General features: G+C 39.0%; 4 protein-coding genes and 1 long non-coding RNA gene across 7 annotated transcripts; 3 read left to right on the top strand and 2 right to left on the bottom strand.

Moving 5' to 3' along the window:
• Positions 1-3839, bottom strand: desi1b (desumoylating isopeptidase 1b). Its single transcript, XM_027005959.2, has 6 exons — positions 3378-3839; positions 3053-3074; positions 2839-2908; positions 2534-2643; positions 2301-2423; positions 1-2181 (listed from the first exon to the last, which is right to left on the bottom strand). The coding sequence occupies exons 1-6, from the start codon at positions 3469-3471 to the stop codon at positions 2091-2093; spliced, it is 510 nt and encodes a 169-aa protein (XP_026861760.2). The 5' UTR covers positions 3472-3839; the 3' UTR covers positions 1-2090.
• A 305-nt stretch (positions 3840-4144) lies between these two features.
• Positions 4145-8361, top strand: xrcc6 (X-ray repair complementing defective repair in Chinese hamster cells 6). The gene is made up of 12 exons (XM_027005964.2): positions 4145-4380; positions 4502-4614; positions 4713-4854; positions 4944-5195; positions 5302-5488; positions 5730-5916; positions 5996-6164; positions 6312-6473; positions 6775-6904; positions 7155-7255; positions 7407-7523; positions 7688-8361. Exons 1-12 carry the CDS (start codon positions 4308-4310, stop codon positions 7882-7884), a joined length of 1830 nt encoding a protein of 609 aa, XP_026861765.1. The 5' UTR covers positions 4145-4307; the 3' UTR covers positions 7885-8361.
• A 705-nt stretch (positions 8362-9066) lies between these two features.
• LOC118242410 lies at positions 9067-11020 on the bottom strand. Its single transcript, XR_004776845.1, has 3 exons — positions 10961-11020; positions 10290-10470; positions 9067-9634 (listed from the first exon to the last, which is right to left on the bottom strand). It is a non-coding gene; the product is annotated as an uncharacterized LOC118242410 (long non-coding RNA).
• Positions 11021-11091: 71 nt separating this feature from the next.
• On the top strand, positions 11092-15291 carry josd1 (Josephin domain containing 1). Of its 2 annotated transcripts, XM_027006099.2 has the most exons (6): positions 11092-11214; positions 11738-12423; positions 13112-13240; positions 13331-13525; positions 13643-13729; positions 14425-15291. In XM_027006099.2, exons 2-6 carry the CDS (start codon positions 12137-12139, stop codon positions 14432-14434), a joined length of 708 nt encoding a protein of 235 aa, XP_026861900.1. In that variant the 5' UTR covers positions 11092-11214; positions 11738-12136; the 3' UTR covers positions 14435-15291. The 2 variants fall into 2 exon arrangements, with proteins under 2 accessions (XP_026861900.1, XP_026861898.1); XM_027006097.2 differs by lacking the exon at positions 14425-15291 and having other exon boundaries at positions 11094-11214; positions 13643-13948.
• Positions 15292-15474: 183 nt separating this feature from the next.
• cbx7b (chromobox homolog 7b) lies at positions 15475-19699 on the top strand. Of its 2 annotated transcripts, XM_027006101.2 has the most exons (6): positions 15475-15781; positions 16577-16620; positions 16750-16815; positions 16907-16973; positions 17092-17383; positions 17890-19699. In XM_027006101.2, exons 1-6 carry the CDS (start codon positions 15713-15715, stop codon positions 18087-18089), a joined length of 738 nt encoding a protein of 245 aa, XP_026861902.2. In that variant the 5' UTR covers positions 15475-15712; the 3' UTR covers positions 18090-19699. The 2 variants fall into 2 exon arrangements, with proteins under 2 accessions (XP_026861902.2, XP_026861903.2); XM_027006102.2 differs by lacking the exon at positions 15475-15781 and having other exon boundaries at positions 16595-16620; positions 17064-17383.
• Positions 19700-19960: the final 261 nt, after the last annotated feature.

Here is a 19960-nt window from a genome sequence, read left to right as displayed (position 1 = left end):
TTATATAAGCAACATTGCCAAGTATAATTGCATTTATTAACTATAGCAGGTTGTTATACAAAAGTAACTTCAGCTTTCAAGAGAAACTTTAATGTATGTATCAGTAAATATTACAGTCAACTTTTTAATCATTCTAAATAATGCTGATGACTGTAAGGCCTGCCTTGTCTCAGAATTAACCCAGCTGTAAATTTAAATATAAAACACAGTAGTTTACCTCTGCCCCTTAGTGGCCACTTGAATCATTACACTATAAGTATCCAGATTTTGCAAATCAGAGCATCAGAGGATTATATTTATATTATTAAAGAAAAATCTTAATTCAAATAAAAGAAACAAAACCATTTTTAATATATTCTCTTTTACACAAATTCTAGTTAAACCAAAAGTAAAGCATCCCATTAATCATTAGACACAAATACAAGTATTTAAATGTGTAAATCACTATTACATCAACTTTGTAAGCAATGGAACCATTAGTTAACAGCAGCTCGAACAATGTGACAGTTTACTAGCATGAAAAAACAAAAACAAAAAAAACAAAAAAAAAACAACAAAAAAACAAAACACATGATGGGCAGGTATATCAACATGAACAAAATGTCTTTTCTGACTGATAAGAGGTGAAGAGGTGCCACAGAACACTGTTTTGCTGTCATTACTCCATTATTTTTCACTATATTGTCACTCGTGTATTTCAAGACATCCATTATCTTAAACTGTGACCTGTTTAATTTACCTGCAGCTCATCCTTCCAGCCATTCTTCTGGGAGATGGAGGCATTTTAACTTCAATTATTTTTCCAAAAGCTCCTCCATAAGTGAAGCAGCACATTTTGACAAAAAATTGCAAAGATTAAAGAGAGATTGCAAACCTATCTATAAACTTAATTTAAACTGTTTCAAGTTAAGTGTAAGGAGAGATAATGTTTATCTGGCCAGTGCTAGGAAAGAACCAGAATCAATAAATCAATGTAGAATGAATGGAGTAAACAGTAAACTGAAGAAATCATTAGCATAGGAATCAACTAGTCATGAAGACAGATGTACAGATATCATGACTGGAGAATGGAAAGATGAAATCTGGCAGAGAAGTGCACTTATGACACAGGACAATTATGCTTTACCACTTATTTAAAAAATAAATAAATAAACCTGAGCAATATACAGTCCTATTTCTACCATTATGTGTTATATTAATATTTGGTATCGGTATCAGTGTAGTAGCATTGTCAAGGTACCACATTCTTTAAACCTTCTACTTTATCAGGACATTATGGAAATTTTTTGGATATTAAATTTATAGTGTATATTTGGAAATAAAGCTAACTTATGGAATACAAGCAAGTAACACAAGGACATGGCAGCCACTGGAATAACTGTATATGATCAGATGAGAGTGCAATGTAGGGAATGTTATTTTTCAACAATTAATGGAGAGAACCAACCTTTTTTATACTTATTTTTAGGAAAACACATTGAAAATGTGTTCTTGGAAGATTAAACTGTTGCTGCCTGAAGCTTCAATAAAATTTATAAGCTTATACTTGTACAAACATTCATTTTTAAATGAGCAATTTCAAAGAGCTTGCCGTTTTCACAAATGTTCTTTGGCAGAATTATGTCCTAAGTACAAACAAATGTTTTAATTGCTTCAGATCTGACATACAGGTATTTGATTATCTTTTTTTTTTTAAGTGTTTAAACCACACCTTCTTTTTTTCTGTGACAGCAAGAAATAAAGGCTTTAGAATCTCTAAAGGCTTTATAAAGGCTGTATAATCTGTAGATGCAAGAAAGTTACTCTTTTTATGCTCAAACAGCATTTTTATTAATGAGAGAAATAGAAGCGGACATTTGGCCATATAAGCCAATTTGTGGTTGTGAAATATGCCAATTAATAGTTTTCATGAATGTCTGTGCTTATACAGAGCTGTTTGTTTTGCTAATTTATGATCATTTCAGACTCACATTTACTGTAATATACACAAATGCTCTTGCATGAGGCCCACTGTGTCACACTGGCAGGTCAGCATCAGGAGTTGACACTCATTCAAAGTGTTATAAAGGCACTCTCCTATGAAGTGAAGTCTACCTCTTTCCATAGTGATCATTCATTGCATTTCCAGGTGGGGTGATGGTGACAGACTCGATAAAAGGACGCAGTGTTTGTCCAAAAGGTCTGCAGAGAGCACACATTTTTAGAACTTTTAAAAACATGTTGACATATTGATGGGATTTCTTTCTGAGGAAAGACAGCATTTAGCTTGTAAAATAACACAACCAAAGTGAGAGTCTTACGTGGAAAGCACATCAGATGGCAGGTCTGTAATATATGATGGAATTTTTCTTCCTGTTAAAAACTGGGCCAACTCATTACTGAAGGTGTTACAGTTGTGTTCAAAAAGATGGTACCTATCAGCTCTGTACAAAGAGATGAAAAAAGCAAAACTACCATCAGATGTATTTCAAAAATCATGTGAAATATAGTAAAATCTGTTGGCGAACACATTTGCAAGGGAGAATACACAAACCTGTATGTGGATTCGGCCAGAGATGAAAGGTATTCTGTAAATATATCCCCATTCACTTCAGTGTTTCCTAGATCTACTATGAAATGAGGTTCTCCCAATAAAGTACCACCCTGAATCAATGAAAAACACACACAAAAATATTCACAACTCATGACTCAGCTATTTAAGTTCATTGCTATAATATTGACATTTTACATATACCGAAGACACCAGATTATTTCACGTGTTTACACAAACCTACAGTAACTGAAGAAAACAATACTAGTGTGTTACACGACACTTTGGGGGAGTTTGTAACGTCTTACTGGTGGGCAGCTGGATATACCCTGTCCCCCGAAGAAGACTTCCTCTTCATGGATCACTATTGAGGTGTGCCTAGGTTTAAAACCAGACTTTCACTTTTTGGTGACCTTTACACGTAGTGTTATTACTTTAGTTAACAAAATCGCATCAATATATATTTTTTTAATTTTAAATAAAAAAAGATTTTTTTAAAAAACCTTAATTTCGAATACTTACCATATTCCTTCGAGTTGTTTTCCTAAAGTATTGAAACATTTGAAACTGAGTTTTAATACATTCCTCTCAATCAAGGGACATTTCAACGCCAACAGTCAACGCGTACCGAAAACGACACCGCAATGGCTGACTCAAAAGTTATCTAACGCTAGCTAACCTAGCATAGCTTGCTAAGTATGATACTAGCCGGCTAGTAAGCCATCCTACCCTATGGACAAAATAATAAGATAATAGATAATACGAGTTAGGTTCAGGTAGGAGGCCAGCTATCTGTTGAGTGATCTAAATAGCTGCCATTGAACTAGATCACTGAAAAGTTACTCACCTAACATCAAGGGACTCAGCTGACGAGCTAGTCCTTTTGACAAGTCATAAACATAGAGCTTCACGTCGTATGTTGTCGTCTGATCACCCATCATTGGACACGATTTATTCGATAAACTAGCTGGATATCTAGGCTCGATATAGACAGTCAGATAAGTACGAAGTTACGTTCAAGATGAATGTCAGACTAACTACAGCTATGTAGCTAGGTTAGGTTAACAAACAAACTGTCACTATAAGCTAAAGGTTTGCTCCGAGTAAGACGGGTTTTATTCGGGATCACCACTAGCTAGAGAGCTAGCTCAAGATGGCTAAATTAAAAGTCAAAAATAGCAACTAACTTTACATTCGTTTGCCGGATTAAGGATACACGCACTAACAGCTACACTGGTGCATAAACCCAACAGACTACCCACCGACTGAACGTGATTTAAAATGAGGGGCGACTTTAATACTCCACGCCAGTAGACGGCAGTCTAAGATACAAATACGTGGAAACCTAATTTCGTGCGGTCTTTCAAAATCCTATACCACTTTACAGGGGGAAAATGTGATTCTAGCCAACTTCTACATATCAATGGGCAATTTGTAGGTTCAGTATATCTTGTATATATTTAGAGTTGTTTTTCTCGACAGTTTTTACCCGCCTATACATGTCCACAAGCAATCTGATTGGTAGATGTAATTGTGATCATGTTATTGGTGGAGGTCTTTCATTACTTCACATTGATTGGATAGCAGCATAGTCACTCAAATCGTTGAACACTAGACCCGGCAGTGAGCGGGGTTTTGCAGTTCTGCTAACCTATCTAGCGAACTTGTTTTAGTTATCATTTATCCCGCTCTTTGAGTGAGTACAAAGTGAGTAGAGAGGAGCATACTCCTAAATGTTTTTCCTGTAATCAGCAGGGTGACGAGGTATTTGAGTGAAATGGCAGACTGGAACGCTTACTACCCGAAGGAAGATGATGAGGTTGAACAGGAAGAAGGAGAAGAATCCGTTGGTTAGCACGCGTCATGTTTTTACCCATCTAAATAGCTCTTTAAGACGGAAAATGTTTTTGCAAAATTGCTCGATTCACTCATTACTAACCTGTAATACCTCACATTAATTTTTTTAAATAGGGGATTATAAGAGCAGTGGGCGTGACAGCTTGGTGTTCTTAGTGGATGCATCTAAAGAAATGTTCATCAAGGGGGAAGATGGGGAGCCCTCTAACTTTGACATGACCATGCAGGTTTGCACAAGTTCGTCTTTTCAAAGTTAAACGGCCCTGTTTGCATTAAAATGTTTTCACTGGCAAACGTATTTCTATGTTTCTTTCTGTTGTTTTAGTGTGTGCGCAGTGTTTACACCAGTAAAATCATAAGTAGTGACAAAGACCTGATTGCATTGGTGTTTTATGGGACTGAGCAGAGCAAAAACCCAAGAAACACTTTCAAACATGTCTATGTCTACCATGACCTGGATTCTCCTGGTGGGAAACTTTTAACACACCTCAAAAGTTGTTTATACACATGGATGATTTCTGTGATTTTCCTGTCTAAGGAGATTTTCTTGTCTAAGGTGCCCAGCGGGTGCAAAATATTGATAGCTTGCGGGGTGAGGAAGGAGCACAGCTGGCAGCAGAGACCATGGGCAGTGGACAGACTTCCCTCGGAGACGCTCTGTGGTGCTGCTACAACTTATACAGTGACATAAAGCTACGGCTCTCTCACAAACGCCTCATGATTTTCACCTGTAGAGATGACCCTCACGGAGGGGATAGTACACGGGACATACGAGCTCGAACTAAGGCTGCTGACCTGAAAGGGACAGGTGAGATAAATAGACTGACAGAATATGGGCGATACATCTGTTGTTGAATTGGATCTTGGTATGACATGTATAACATAATGTTTACACACATATTTTTTCCCCACAGGAGTGGTTATAGATTTAATGCATCTTAAAAAACCAGGAGGGTTTGATGTTTCCTGTTTCTTCTGTGACATTGTAAGCCCCCCTGAGGATGAGCGTGAGCTTGGGCTCCAGCTTGAACCTTGTGGTAAACTTGAGGATTTAAAGAACAGGGTGAGGGCTAAAGAGATGAAGAAGAGAGTTCAGAGCAGGTGAATGCTACATTTTTGTCTTGCAACAAGTATATATGAAACTTCACTGAACGTTATATAAATTGCTTAAATGTGGTATACTCTTCAGTCTGCAAACGTTTTGTAATCACACCCCCTCCTTTCTTTATGAAAAGAATCGGTCTACGTTTGGAGCATATCAATATTGGGCTTTTTACCCAATTTCCCCCTTGTTAATTTTCACAGAAATGATATTCTGGTTTTGCACATCTTTTGTCTTAAGATTGACTTTTTCCCTGGGAGATGGGATGAACATCGCTGTGGGAGTATACCTATTGGTTAAAACAGCCACTAAACCTCAAGCTGTCAGGCTGTATGCAGAAACCAATGAACCTGTACGTACCAAGACCCGCCTATTTCACACCCAAAATGGAAGCCTGCTTCTGCCCAGTGATACAAAAAGAGCCCAGGTAATAGCACAAATGTCTTTTTTATTATTATTTATTAGGTATGAGCCTATACAATTTTTTTTAAATCTGTGTCCTGGAGGTTTATGGAAAAAAGCAGATTGTGATGGAAAAGGGTGAGGTGGATGAGATCAAAAAGTTTGATGATCCTGGCCTGGTCTTAATCGGGTTTAAGCCAATGGACTGTTTGAAACTGCACCACCACATACGGCCTTCACTCTTCATTTATCCTGAAGAGGAGCAAGTCACAGGCAAGTCTTTCTTAGTTGTTGCTCTGAGAAGTTTTAGGAAATTATGAAATGTCGGTTAAGTTTAACGTGATCAGTGATGAGGCACCTTTTTTCAATCCCTGAAACTCATTAATTGTCTTTCACCTCCATACCGTGATACTTTTCTAGGGAGTTCCTGTGTGTTCACAGCTCTGCTGCAGAAGTGTAGTGAGAGAAATGTGTTTGCACTCTGCAAATACACTTCGAAACTGAACACTCCACCTCGTTTTGTGGCATTGATACCCCAAAGAGAGGTTCTGGACAGTAGTCAAGTCCAGGCTGCACCTGCGGGTAATGTTTAATTATGACAGAAACATCTTAATATATACAATGGGGATAACTTGCAGGACTGTTGTGCCTGCCAAGGCATATTGTTGTTGTTTTTATTATTATTTACATTTATATAGCACCTTTCTCAGACTCAAGGATGCTTTCCCGAAAGATATCAGCTTTTACAAACGATGTTACATTTATTTTTAAAAATCTACAATATATTTAATTAGAAAAATTTCTTAGATATCTTTTTATTATTATTATTATTATTATTATTATTATTATTATTATAAACATGTTTTAATTTCCGTATGTTCAGGTTTCCATGCCATTTACTTACCGTATGCCGATGATAAACGCACTTTGGATGTGCATGACTGTCCTACAGCCTCTGATGAGCAGGTTGACAAGATGAAACAAATAGTGCATAAACTCCGCTTCAGATACAGGTGTTGTCTTTGCCTTTGTGTTTATTATCTTACATTTTGCTATGACAGTTGGGTCTAAACAGCCATCACAAAAATTGGCAGACCTTCAAAAAGAGGTTGTTAACATTTGGATGAATGAGACTAAAATTTTCCCTTAGTACTTACTAGTAGTTTTTCCATCTGGTGGACCTTTTTTTTTTCCATTTTTAAAATTTATTTATTTTTGCTGTCTTCATTTTATTTATTTTTTTTTTATGTTATGTATTTTCAGGAGTGATGCATTTGAAAATCCAGTTTTGCAGCAGCACTACAGGAATCTGGAGGCCTTGGCCCTGGATATGTGTGCACCTGAAGCCATTGAGGACTTTACTAGTAAGTGTTTTTGCATCTGTGAATTAACACTACCATACCATCCCCCCCCCCCCCCCCCCCCCCCGTCCCCATGACCCATAACTTGTGCTCTTAGGAATCATAAACTTTTTATCCTCAAGCATTATCCATATTAATCTTTGCCCCTTTCTAGTGCCAAAGGTAAAAATGATGGATGATCGCCTCGGTCCTCTAGTTCAAGAATTCAAAGATTTGGTCTATCCACCCAACTATAACCCAGAAAGCAAGACTGCAGCTAAACGTAAACAGGGTAAGGGGATCTGATGGGTTCTGAAACCAGGTGAGGGGATCTGATGGGTTCTGAAACCAGGTGAGGGGATCTGGTCGGCTGTGAAACATAAAGGTAACATGCATTCATGCCCCATGTTGGTTGCTGCCTCTTCGGCTTAAAACGTTCCATCTTTTTGTCCGTAGCTGACGCTGAGGGAGCTGTTGACAAGAAGCCAAAGGTGGAGATATCAGAAGATGAGCTGCGAGCTCATGTAGCCAAGGGCACCTTGTCCAAGCTCACGGTACCTGTGCTCAAAGATGCCTGCAAACATTTTGGAGTGCGGACCACAGGGACTAAGAAAGCGGAACTTATAGAAGCCTTGTTGGCACAGCTTAATTAATAAGATGATGCTGAAGTAGATTTTATGCCTGTAACATCTTGAATGTACATTTATTTGTGTAATGGAGGGACCCTTTTGCCATTATAGTGGCTGTTGATATCTGGTGTCCGATTTATAATCCCTTATCATAAATCTCACTACTCGTATTAATCTTTATGCATGTCCTTAAAGTTTAAAGAACTTTAGCAATACTGAAGTAATAATGTAAACACAATTACTAAAACTTTTGCATTAATTCTTCTAGAAAGTGTGAGTAATAACACTTTTCTTTAGGTACAATGTAGGTAAAGATTAAAACAAAAAGTAAGTAAAAAAGTAAGTAAAATAAAAAGTGCTGAAAAGACAGCTCAGAGGAAATAAAAGGCAAGTATGTAAAATAAGGGTTTTATAGTACTTAAGCATTTGGGCGTAATAAGTAGTAGAAGTTGACACTTCTGTTTGTAATAAAATTTAAATTCATTAAGCATTTTTGTGATATTCAAAGTTCAAAGAGGCTTTATTGTCATTTCAGCTATATACAAGTACACAACAAAAACGAGACAATGTTCCTCCAGGACCATGCTGCAACACAAAACAACAGTGCTACAGCCATGCTACACAAGTGCAAACAATCCAATATAGTGCAAAATGTCATGAACATTAAATAAACAATAATAAATACAGGACAGGACAAATACAGAATGAATAGACAGTGCAATTATTTAGTCCAGTACGCAGTACTGGGAATATGTAAAGTGAGTTGTGCATAGGAGTCAGTGACATGCTATACTGAACATAGCTGTCACCGGTAGCAGCCAGAACAGTTCAGAGTACAGTGCTGGTTTAGTACAGCACTCTAGCAGCAAGTAGGATAATGTGCAAGACTGCAACAGAAGTGCATATTTTATTTTTGTGAAGTTCGATGCAAAACTGCGTGTGTGTGTGTGTGTGTGTGTGTGTGTGTGTGTGTGTGTGTACACAAAGTGCCCATTTTTGGAATCTGAATTGGGATTGGAGTTAGCCAGAGTTCAGGAGTCTAATGGCTTCTGGGAAGAAGCTGTTGCACACTCTGGAGGTGCAGGACTGGATGCTGCGGTACCTTCTTCCAGATGGCAAAAGGGTGAACAGTTCATGTGAGGGGTGTGTGGGGTCTTTCACAATGTTGGTGGCTTTCCAGATGCAGCGTGTTGTGTAGATGTTTGTGATGGAGGGAAGAGAGACCCCAATGATCTTCTCAGCTGTTCTCACTATTCTCTGGAGGGTCTTGCGGTCAAAGGCGGATATTTATTGAAAGTGGAATGTTGTGTATTCTAGTACCGAAATAAAATAAGCTCTAATAATAATTGTGGGCATAAAATATGCCATGTTAAGAACAGTACCAACAAGCAGTGAGAAGTTGTGTGTTGCCATATTACTGGCCAATACTGTGTTCTTAGGAGTCTGTAAGGAGAAATGAGCACCTTGGCCTGCAACTTCAAAAAATGAGTACATTTTTATTTTTTGGCTTTTGTTTTAAGTAACCACATAGCAAATGTGGAGGGCAGCATGCCCATGGTTATAGGACCGCCCTAGCTGTACGGTCGATGGCTGAGGGTCACATGAAATCTTTGAAGCAAAGGGGTGTGTTCCCCAGAGAAGAGGGCAGTGTGATGGAGACTCACCAATGATGACGAGCACATTGGGATATGGGTGTCGTCCCTCAGAAGGGTGTGTTCTGGCAGCAGTGCCAGGGAGCACCACTGGTCTGGGGGTTAGGGCACATGTTTGTCACCTGGAAGTTAATGGTTGTCAAGCAGAAAAGATAAGCCTACCTTTCTTAATTAGGTCAAATTAAAACTTGCCTGTTTATACCTCCATTGTATTGCCCTCACCCACTCGTTGTCTAGATCAGCAACTAGTTAATAATTCACCTATTTTAAAGTCACAATCATCTTAATATTAACTGAAACAGATTGTAGTTACTGGAGTGTTGTTAAACATACATGTATACTGTAAAAACGTACATCTGAATTTTAAATTTGAATGATTTCTTAGTCTTTAGATAATGGTAAATTATTGGTGAAATGCTTTCAAATCAGATATTCTGGTGCATCCTACATATCTCTCCTTTGCCTGCATGTACTGGTTTAACATTAGGTTTTTGTCTGCAACACATTTATCATTAAACAGCTTGCTAGGCATCAAGCAACGTTTTCTTAACAACTCCATCTCATAATGTTCTGTAAGGTAGTTTTCAGAGGCCTTAAAATATTCATATTCTAGTTTCTATCTGTCATTTTGAATAGTCCTGACTACTAATTAGCCAAGTGTGCAAAAAAGAGAAAGGAAAAAAAAAAAAAAAAGATGAATCAGTGGAAGTCCCATTTAAGAATCCTGACTTTTGCCCAAGGTCATACAACTTCTCTCTTGTGTCAACACCCACTTACCCACTCAACTTAGTTCTTGCTAAATTCCCATTAGATGATGGGGAAGGTGGATAGCTATGTGCAGTTAGCGACTGTGTAAACTGAAGGGGTCAGTCCCATGTCCCTGTTCACTTGTGGAGAAAGATTGTCCATGTGTGACCACGTGTGACTAGAGAGTTCAATTCGTTAACATCCAGGCCACCTGAGCAGATGAGAACACGAGATGTAATTACAATGCTATTACATTTATATATAAATATATAAGCAACTCCATTGATCCCTACAAGTCTGATGTGGACGTTTCACTCAACTGGACACGATAGATAGACCCTTGATGGTACTATCAGGTCTACAACCTGATATAAACAGTTGTCTAGGAATATGAACACTAATCAGATAGTAGGTCATAGACTATGGTTGTTGGACACATATTGAGTATTGCAAGCACCAAATGCATAACCTTTCATGCCTAACCTTACACCTAATGCTATAAATGTTACTGTTTTGTTTCAAATTCTTTAACACATTGAGCAACGAAGGAGTGAGTAGGCTAGAATGCACTGACAGCCGTGTTACGCGCCTGCTTTTGAAAGTTAAGTGCACATCACAGTAACAAACTTCGAACAATCCTGAGTACAGAGTTAAGTACCACCCCAAAAGATTTCGCCATCACGTACGAGCGTATCTCAAACCTGGGGGAGAGCAGCGAAGCGAGAGGTAAAGCTTGTCGTCGCAAGGGCGGCACTGCAATACGCAGGTTACTCGTGACGCATGCCTGACAAGCCAGCAGAAAGCGAATGACGTCTTGCGCATGCTCATGTTGAAATACGGAGCTACAAGGAAAAGTGAGAAACAAAGGAAAAAACAAGCTCAGGAAAAGAGGTTCAAACAGCATTTCAGGCGTGGAGGGACAGCTCAGAATCCACAGAGTCGTGTAAAGGCAGAGGTACGTGGGAAGAAGGATTAATTCCATGTTGTCGCTATGCTGCTTTATTCAGGCTAAGTGATATCAAACGGATAGCACGTAGCTAGAGTATGACAAAATGATTTGACATGGTTTGAATAATGTGTTGGACAAGGCTAAATGCAGCTTGCCGTGTGTCAGTTATACGTCGTGTGTGCAAATAATTAGTTGTTAAACGATGAGGAGTGTTTAAAACGTTTTTTTTTTTTCTTACCGTGTTTTATGTAGCACCCATCACATCAAGTGTGTCTTCAGTCAGCAGGAAGTTTTGGGTGACTACTCAAAGCAGTCATCCAGCATGCAGATACTAAAACCTCTCTAAATTGGCTTAAAAATAGAAATCATGCTAACTTGTAAATTCATTTTCTTACAAGAGCAGTGAACTTCAATAAAGCAGGACCATATCAGCTGTTTGCTTCATTTCAACAGTAAGAAAACCGTAATAACTAATAAGAATAAATAATAAATCATCACTTGTCATTTTGTTTTCTTCCTTCTCTTTAAGGTTTTTTAGAACAAGATCCTATGTGACTTCCTCTTTGCTGCTAAAGTGTTCCCTTGCCTTCAGAGGTTTCATCCACTTACCTCTGTGTGTTATGTTGGATGTTATCTTGCTTCCTCTGACCCTAACCAAAATGGAAAGAACTACTTTGTGCTAGTGGACACACCGGTCTTGAGGAGGTCTGCGTGGTAGATCCACATGGAGAAGACAGAAAGTGGATAACAGTGCTGACTTCAATAAGATTACACGGTTTTGCCATCGGCAGATATTTTCTTCATCTTCACTCATATACTCTCAGTAGATACACTGAACTGGCTTACCTTTTCTTGCTGTAGCTACCTTCCCCTCCCCTTGCTGGGTGGTTGCTGTGGAGATGACAGTGGTGGCGCAGTAGCCATAGCAATGGGGAGTGCGCCATGTTCTGGTAAGGGGAGGGGGGTAGGTGGGTTTCAGGAGCTGGGCTGTATGCCATGGAAGGTGAGCAAGCAGAAAGGTGAAGGTGATGGAAGTGGCTGTGGTCCTGGGGTTGATGAAGGGCATCATGCCAGAACTCTTCCTGTTCCCCCACAACCCACTGCCATCTACCATGAGAAGCAGCGCAGAGAGTTGTGTGCCCTGCATGCACTAAATAACGTCTTCCAGGACGGTGCTGCCTTCAGCAGAGATGCACTTCAAGACATTTACCAGAGGTTGGTGAAAGTGAACATATAGTTGCAGTGGTATCCTACATTTAATCTAGGTCATCAGCTTTTAATACCTTGCCTTTCCAGGAGATCCTAGAAACTTATTAGCAGGACTTCTGGATCATGTTTTCAGCAGGAAGACACAGCCAATTCATCCATGAAATTTAAAGTGTATTAAATTACCCCTTGTTCTGTATGTAGTAAACTAAAGGGTGGTTCAGCCATTTTCAGACTGTTAGGGACATGCACTAGTCAATGTGATGTAGTTCAGATTACAAACCAACTGACAACTAAAATTGTGTACTAACTGAAATTTGCCACATGGTGGCGTGTTATCTGTTATATTTATTTGCTATTGTCTTTCTCTTTTCTCTTTTAACAAGGCAAAGAACAACAAAAGCACAATTTTAAAATGGTGTTTCTAGGTATATAGGATACTTGGTTTTATTCTGTAGACCATAATTCTCTTGGCCTATAATAGTCCAGTAGGCCACCTTTTAAAAATGATATGTGCACATGTGTAATTAATATGCATAGTTCAGAGACTGCTACCTGTCTACATCTAGGGGATCAAACATTTACTGATAAAGTATTTCATGCCACTTCCATTTAGAAATGGCTCTGATGTGCATAAGTTTGTAAATAGGTTACTTCTTTCTCTCATGGACATTCAGGTTTATTTCTTACTCCACAGGCTCTCCCCAAGCACGTTGGTAACACCCCACAAGAAGAGCATGTTGGGTAATGGCAACTATGATGTGAACGTTATCATGGCTGCATTGCAGACCCGTGGATTTGAAGCTGTCTGGTGGGACAAAAGAAGGTAGTTTCTTTGTCAGAGCTATGGTTTAATTTTCTGTAAATTTGAAAGTGCTTCTTTATATTTGGAATTTGGAATTTTTGTTTGCCACAGGGATGTTTGTAGTATTGCCCTGCCAAATGTGACAGGCTTCATTTTGAATGTGCCATCCAACCTACGCTGGGGACCTCTAAGGCTGCCACTCAAACGACAGCACTGGATTGGAGTGAGGGAAGTGGGAGGAGTCTACTATAACCTGGATTCAAAACTACGCAGTCCTCATGCCATTGGAACAGCTGATGAACTCAGGTACTTTGAAAGGAATCATACTTCAAGTGTTTGTTAAAGGAGGTTTAAGTTCTGTAAAATTCAGTTGGGAGATTTCATGTGCTCGTGTTATAATCCTGAATTTTGATGTCGTCACAGGAAGTTCTTGTGTCACCAGCTTCGAGGGAAGAACTGTGAACTCTTGTTGGTTGTGCCCGAGGAGGTGGAGGCCCACCAGACATGGAGGTCTGATAACATCTGAGTCTTTCTGATAGCTTTCTCACATTTTTCAGCTCATGCTCAGGAGGGAATGTAAGGTTCAATCAAGGAACTATATAAGAGCAAATGGAGTTGCACTCAACCAGTCTTGAAAGCACACTGGCCAGACTTTTTGTTTACACACACACACACTCACTCTGTCTGTCTCTCTCTCTCTCTCACACACTCACTCACTCACTCTCTCTCTCACACTCACTCACTCTGTCTCTCTCTCTCTCTCTCTTTCTCTCTCTCTCTCTCACTCTCATTCTTACATACACCTACAGAAACACAAAATGCTGGACTAGGACAAAAACAGCAAAGACATGCACACAGGGATTTCACAAAATTACTCTTTGTTCTATGAAAGTCTTGTTTAGGCATTTCTGGTGCATTTTTTTATATGTTAAGTATTTTATTTCGAAGTGAGACATTAATAATCAGCGATGCATTTTCTATGTACAGAAAATCACGTTCACGAATGTCACGTTCCTTTCCTTCTGACTCTCCTTATGTCTGCGCTTGCGTAAGCTTTCTGTCAAGCACCTCGGCCTCCCCTCTTGCGTTACAACACGCGGTGGAAGGTGTATGCGAGGCCAATAAAGGTCCTGGAGAAAGATGCAGAAAAAGAACATGAAGCACCCTTGTGTGACTGTGGTCTGTTTTGTTGTTTATTGATGTAGGGAGTGCTGAATAAGAATCTAAAGCAGAACAGCATGGTACAGTGATAACTGGATGTTTCATGTAAGTTTTGCATATTGCAAGTCATGGTAAAATTGTCACTTTCATTCTATCATTACACACATGCTTCCTAATGGTTACAGTTCTACTCTACAATTAACTACAATAAAAACTATGGATTGAAGCCTTTTGATGACTGTTCAACATGGGTAGTGGAAGAAGTATCCTTGTGTCCAACTGCCAAGCAATCTGTACTGTATTTTGAAATGATTCTAAAAAATCTTTTGAGTATGCTGTTCTTTTTAATCTCAAAAGTGAAATTATGGAACTCCCAAGAATTAATTAGTTCTTAATATAAGTTGAAGAAGGGACTCTTAAACAAGTCATTCATTTTGAGTTGGATAATGAAGCAAAATTAACAATACCACTGTAATTTAGGTTGATTCAAGGCTGTGTACACTGTTTACTAAGGAAGCAAGATAGTCATAATGCTCAAAAGGGAAATCTAAATGAATGCCTCAGGTTTTCTTAAGAATTTTCACACTTGATTCAAATAATAGCTGGATACAGAAACAAGGCAACTTCCACTCTAATAACCTTGTCACGCTAAACCTATAAGTAAATTAATGAAAAATCTGATGTAATTAAGGAACATTCCACCTTTACATAAACAGGGTGCTTTATAAAACTGTAGAAGTGTTTTTATTTCTTTGCCATGACAATCTCAATCTCCCTTGTCCCTTTTTAGGGCAGGTATGGTCACAATTTGCTCATGCCATTATTTGTTTCCCATGCAAATGTTTGTAATGGCACTTTATGTATAATCCGAGATGTGTTGTGACATCAATAAAATGTCTTTGTATGTACAAGGGCTTTGTGGCGATGTCTTCCTCTGTGCAGTACACAAGGAGCAGGTTTACGAAGCCGTTTTGATACCAATGAAAGACGTGAACTTGGGTTGACCTACTGGTGGACGTCGTCGGCAGACGCAGCCCAGCTCTGAGAGTACCGGTGTGTACGCGTGGTGACGCACGGGGGCGCGCTGAGCGATGCAGATGTGTCGCAGATTTTAAAAGTCACTGTACTCGCAGAAAGATCTAGTACGAGGAAACGCTGAAAAAAAAGATTTAGAAACAACATAGACAAGACTGCGAAGAGGACAGTGAGAGTGGGAGCAGGAAATCGTTGTTTTAACAGATTTATAGTTACTTTAACGACCAACAGGAGTCACGAATACATCAAGGAAGCTTCGTTATTTCGGAGGAGCGTATTAAAAGCGCAAATAATCCCATGGAACTGTCAGCTATCGGTGAACAAGTGTTTGCTGTGGAATCAATTATAAAGAAAAGAGTACGGAAGGTAAGAAATATAAATGTATTTGTGTACCTAGACGTGCCACAGTATTGTTGTTGCTTCTGTTGTTGTTTGCAGAACTGTCCCAGTTAATTATTGTAATCTTCGGATTTTAGACAGATCAGTGTTTACATCATTAACATCCCAACATGCTGTAAGGGGCGGAGAGCTTAGCGGTTAGCGTTCTCTCCTCCAACGTGGGAACGTTTCACTAAAGCCTGGAAGAAGCAACCAAACGGCTCTGGCATGTTATGAAACCAGCTGGTGAACCAGATATTTCATCTACCGTTTCTCGTTTCAGTTGCTCTATACGGCGACCGTAAATTTTACTACGCACTATCCTTACACGCGAACAGCTGTGCTGAAGTTAAAAGACGTTACAGCGGTCGGATTCCTTTTGTATGTGTTACTAAAGCGACAGCCCGCTTACTGTGTCATGCTAAGATTATTTTAATTTACTGCGCACTAACCGAAAATGACGCACCTCCCGAAGCAGTGCAATGATACTCTCCAAATCTGACGGGGATTTACACGTCAGAGTGGGCTAAAATGACAAATGTCAGCTGGGGAAAAAAAAGCCTCGTCGTTAGAAAAGCGCACCTTAACGCCCGTCGGTGTGCTCTTCCCTCTTGTAGCTCCAAATACGGAACTGGATTTTTGACGATAATTTAATTAAATTAGGTGATTTAGCTTCGTTCCAGTGTGTCCATATGCCATTACGTCATCACCCAAAGTAGTAAAACGGTTGATCGGGGAGACCTTTAGCTAAAAGTATTAATTATTATATTTTTTATGTTTAAGGGGAATGTGGAATATTTACTGAAGTGGAAGGGGTGGCCCCCAAAGTAAGTACGATTTTGTCATTCATTCACAGTATTTATGTTAACAACTGAGAAGGGTGTGTGTGTGAGTGAGTGTGTGTTACTATCTAATCATTATCTGGTGCGGTACATGTGAATGTGTTTCATTCACAGGTATAGCACGTGGGAACCTGCGGAGCATATCCTAGATCCTCGGCTTGTTCTGGCTTATGAAGAGAAGTGAGTTTTGTTCAAATTCCAGAATCAACATAGTAACATAGCAATCAACATTGCATCAGCTCTCTCAAATCTCAATTTTACTGTCCAATAGAGAGCACAGGGACAGAGCAGTGGGCTGGCGTAAAAGAGGGCCTAAACCAAAAAGACTTCTTGTGCAGGTAATGCCCACTGCATCTACTCTATAGCTTTCTCCATAATGACTGCACACTTTTTCACAACCTTTATTGACGTCCATTTTTGCTGTATAGTTTCTCTCCACCTCTCTCTACCCTGCAGAACATTTACACCATGGATCTCCGGAGTGCACATAAAGCTGTAGAGAAGTCCCCAGCACACTTGCATCTGTCCCTCACTGGCTCACTTGACCCGCAGACTGGCCATGTGGACCAGAAGTTCCAGTCCAAAAGAGACAGGGTGTATCAGCAACTGATTCAGCACAAGAGAAAGAAGAGAAACTCCATAGACCCATCAGTGGAGGACTGGGAGGGGAGAGAGGACGAGAATGAGGATGAGGAAGAGGACGGTATGAGACAAGAAGAGGCAGAGACTGACAGGGCAACTACAACCAGTAAGTATGTTAGATGCGGGCAGGCTGGCATAAACACCATGTTGACCTAATTCAGCACCAGGGCTGTAGTGCTGTCTTTGATTTGTCAGCTCTCATTTAGATAGCTGCACTCCAGGCACTGTACCAAAACAATAAGCCTCTCCATCTGGGCTCAGGGCTTTTTTTTTTTGGTTTGTTTTTTAATCAGTGTGCCAGAAGGTAGTCTCACACACACATTCAGATACTCAAAAGGTGAAGAACATTTACTTAGTTTTGTGGCACAGTTTTAGACCAGTCATTGCACTGAATATTGTTCCATGTTTACTGCATACTAAACTGACATCATCCACTGAATCACCCCTTAAGGTTAGTATTTTTCAATATGTATGTTTGATGTCAGGAGCCTGTTTTAGGGGATGTTTTGGTTTTTTTTCTTTGCTAGACAATTATTTATTGATTGCTTCCATATGTTCAGCGTTTACTGTACCAGATCAATACCTAAAAGTTATCCTGTGGTTTTCTCATAGGTAACATAAGGACTGAGGGTTGGAATCCAATAACAGGGACAGAAGAAGTGACGGAGTGTCCCTTGTCTGATGAGTGGAGGCCACTCATGGTTCCAGAGGAGGTAACTGTGACCGACGTCACCCTCAATTCACTGACAGTTACGTTTAGAGAGGCTTTGGTTGCGAAGGGCTTCTTCAGAAGCTGGGAACTGGAATTCTAATATTCAGACATGAGGAAGTCTGAAGATGTTGAGAGAAAAATAAACGCGTGAAGGGTATGGGACACATTCATCAAATGCACTATGTTCACACAGCCTTTTTGCGTTAATTCATTCTGCAGCATGTCTTTTGTTAACATTACCAAGTAAATTTATGATAATCAGCATGGATAGAACTTCTTTTTAATTCTGAACTTACATTTACATTTATGGCATTTAGCTGATTTACTTGCACTGTTAACATTAATTAGGAAGGACCTCTGTTTAACAAGATAAACTTTTATCTTTCAAGCCTGAGATTTGAAGCTTTTAACCACGATTAAACCTTTATATGTTCTTTCCAGTTAACTGATAAAGGTGGGTACACAAAGTAATTTGAAACTATGTTTGCAAGACAGTATGATTCAGCTTGTCCATAGTGATCAGTGTATGTTTGGCTGTTATTAAGCATTGTTGATGCTTCGTAAAATTTTACTGAATTTGCAGTGCGCTTTGAGGAACCAAGTGAAGTAAAAAAAAAATTAAAAAAAATCACAAGCCACTAAAATTAAGAAAAACTATCATTTAAAAATATGAAAAAATGTGTAATACCAACTGACTGTCAACTAGTAAACCATCCATTGACAACACTGCCATTTATGGAAGAAATTCTCCAAACCAAACATTTTATTTGTGATGGAGTTATGTCAGTTTATTGTACTCCAAATTATTTTTCACTCCAATTGCGCTACAAAATAATGTTAGACCATCCTTTCCTTTTGTAGGTGGCGTGCCTTAAAACATTTGAATAATAAGACCTAAAATGCTTAAAAATAAAGTTTGGTTCGATAATTGAGTGCCAGTCGGATAGGTAGATTACGAGCTAACTTGCACTCAATTTTCAACCTCTCTAGTACAGAACAAATACTGGCATAAGTGTGGACAATCTAGCCGTAGCATCCGTTCATATAGTGCAAGCTTACTGTAACTTCTGTTGGGAATTTCCCTGTATTTGAACTGGTACACTTATTTGGGAATCACAAATTGGTCAATGAACTTTGCCTTTTGCATAGACTGCAAAATTATGGGGGGAAAAAAACCTAATTCTTCCATTTTTTAAAATGTGTTGATCTAGATTATATACATAATAGAATAATGTAGCGTTTCTGTAGCATCTGTATTTGAATTAATTCCTCTTCATTCAGCCATGGCATCTGTGTTGCACTGTGTACTTATGACAAATCTCTGATAGACCCTTGCTGTTTAATATGTATACTCATGCCAAAACATAACTGTAAAAAAACTACCCCCAACTTGGGCCTGATTTGTTTGCCTGTGGAAAACTGAAGACAGTTTTGTCTGTATTTTTGTATGTTGACTTGAATGTATATTTGAACATAATCTCTAGTAACGGAAGTGACTATTTTGTACTTTTCTTATAATTAGTGGTAGCTGAGTAAGTTACACATGTACACATTTCATATTACCAAGATATCTGTGGTTGTTTTTGCTTCTATGAAAAATTGCACTTTAAAACAGATAATCTGGTAGTGATGCTTAAAAATACATTGTTGTATTTGTATTATCTATTAGACAAGTGTTTTATAATGTAATAAAGCTAAATGTAAGGAATCGGTCATGTACATTATTCTTTAAAATGACACAAAAGATATGGAACACACTAATCAACATCAGCTGTGCCAAGCACCCCTGCTCAGGGTCTGGAAAATCTGAGTAAAAGCATGGTGAGAGTACTGCAGTATTTCAGACCAGCTTACTGTACATCAGTGGAACCAAATACCCCCCTCCCCTCCCTTTAATTCATCGCTTTAGAATTTTAAAACAGCAAAGTCACACCAGAAGCCAAGTGATTTCCATTGGTACAAACATACTTT

The sequence above is a fragment of the Electrophorus electricus genome, chromosome 14, assembly GCF_013358815.1.
Source record: "Electrophorus electricus isolate fEleEle1 chromosome 14, fEleEle1.pri, whole genome shotgun sequence".
In the NCBI taxonomy this organism is placed as follows: domain Eukaryota; kingdom Metazoa; phylum Chordata; class Actinopteri; order Gymnotiformes; family Gymnotidae; genus Electrophorus; species Electrophorus electricus.
The sequence above is the reverse complement of the archived record's forward strand: the minus strand, read 5'-3'. Positions and strand labels throughout refer to the sequence as shown.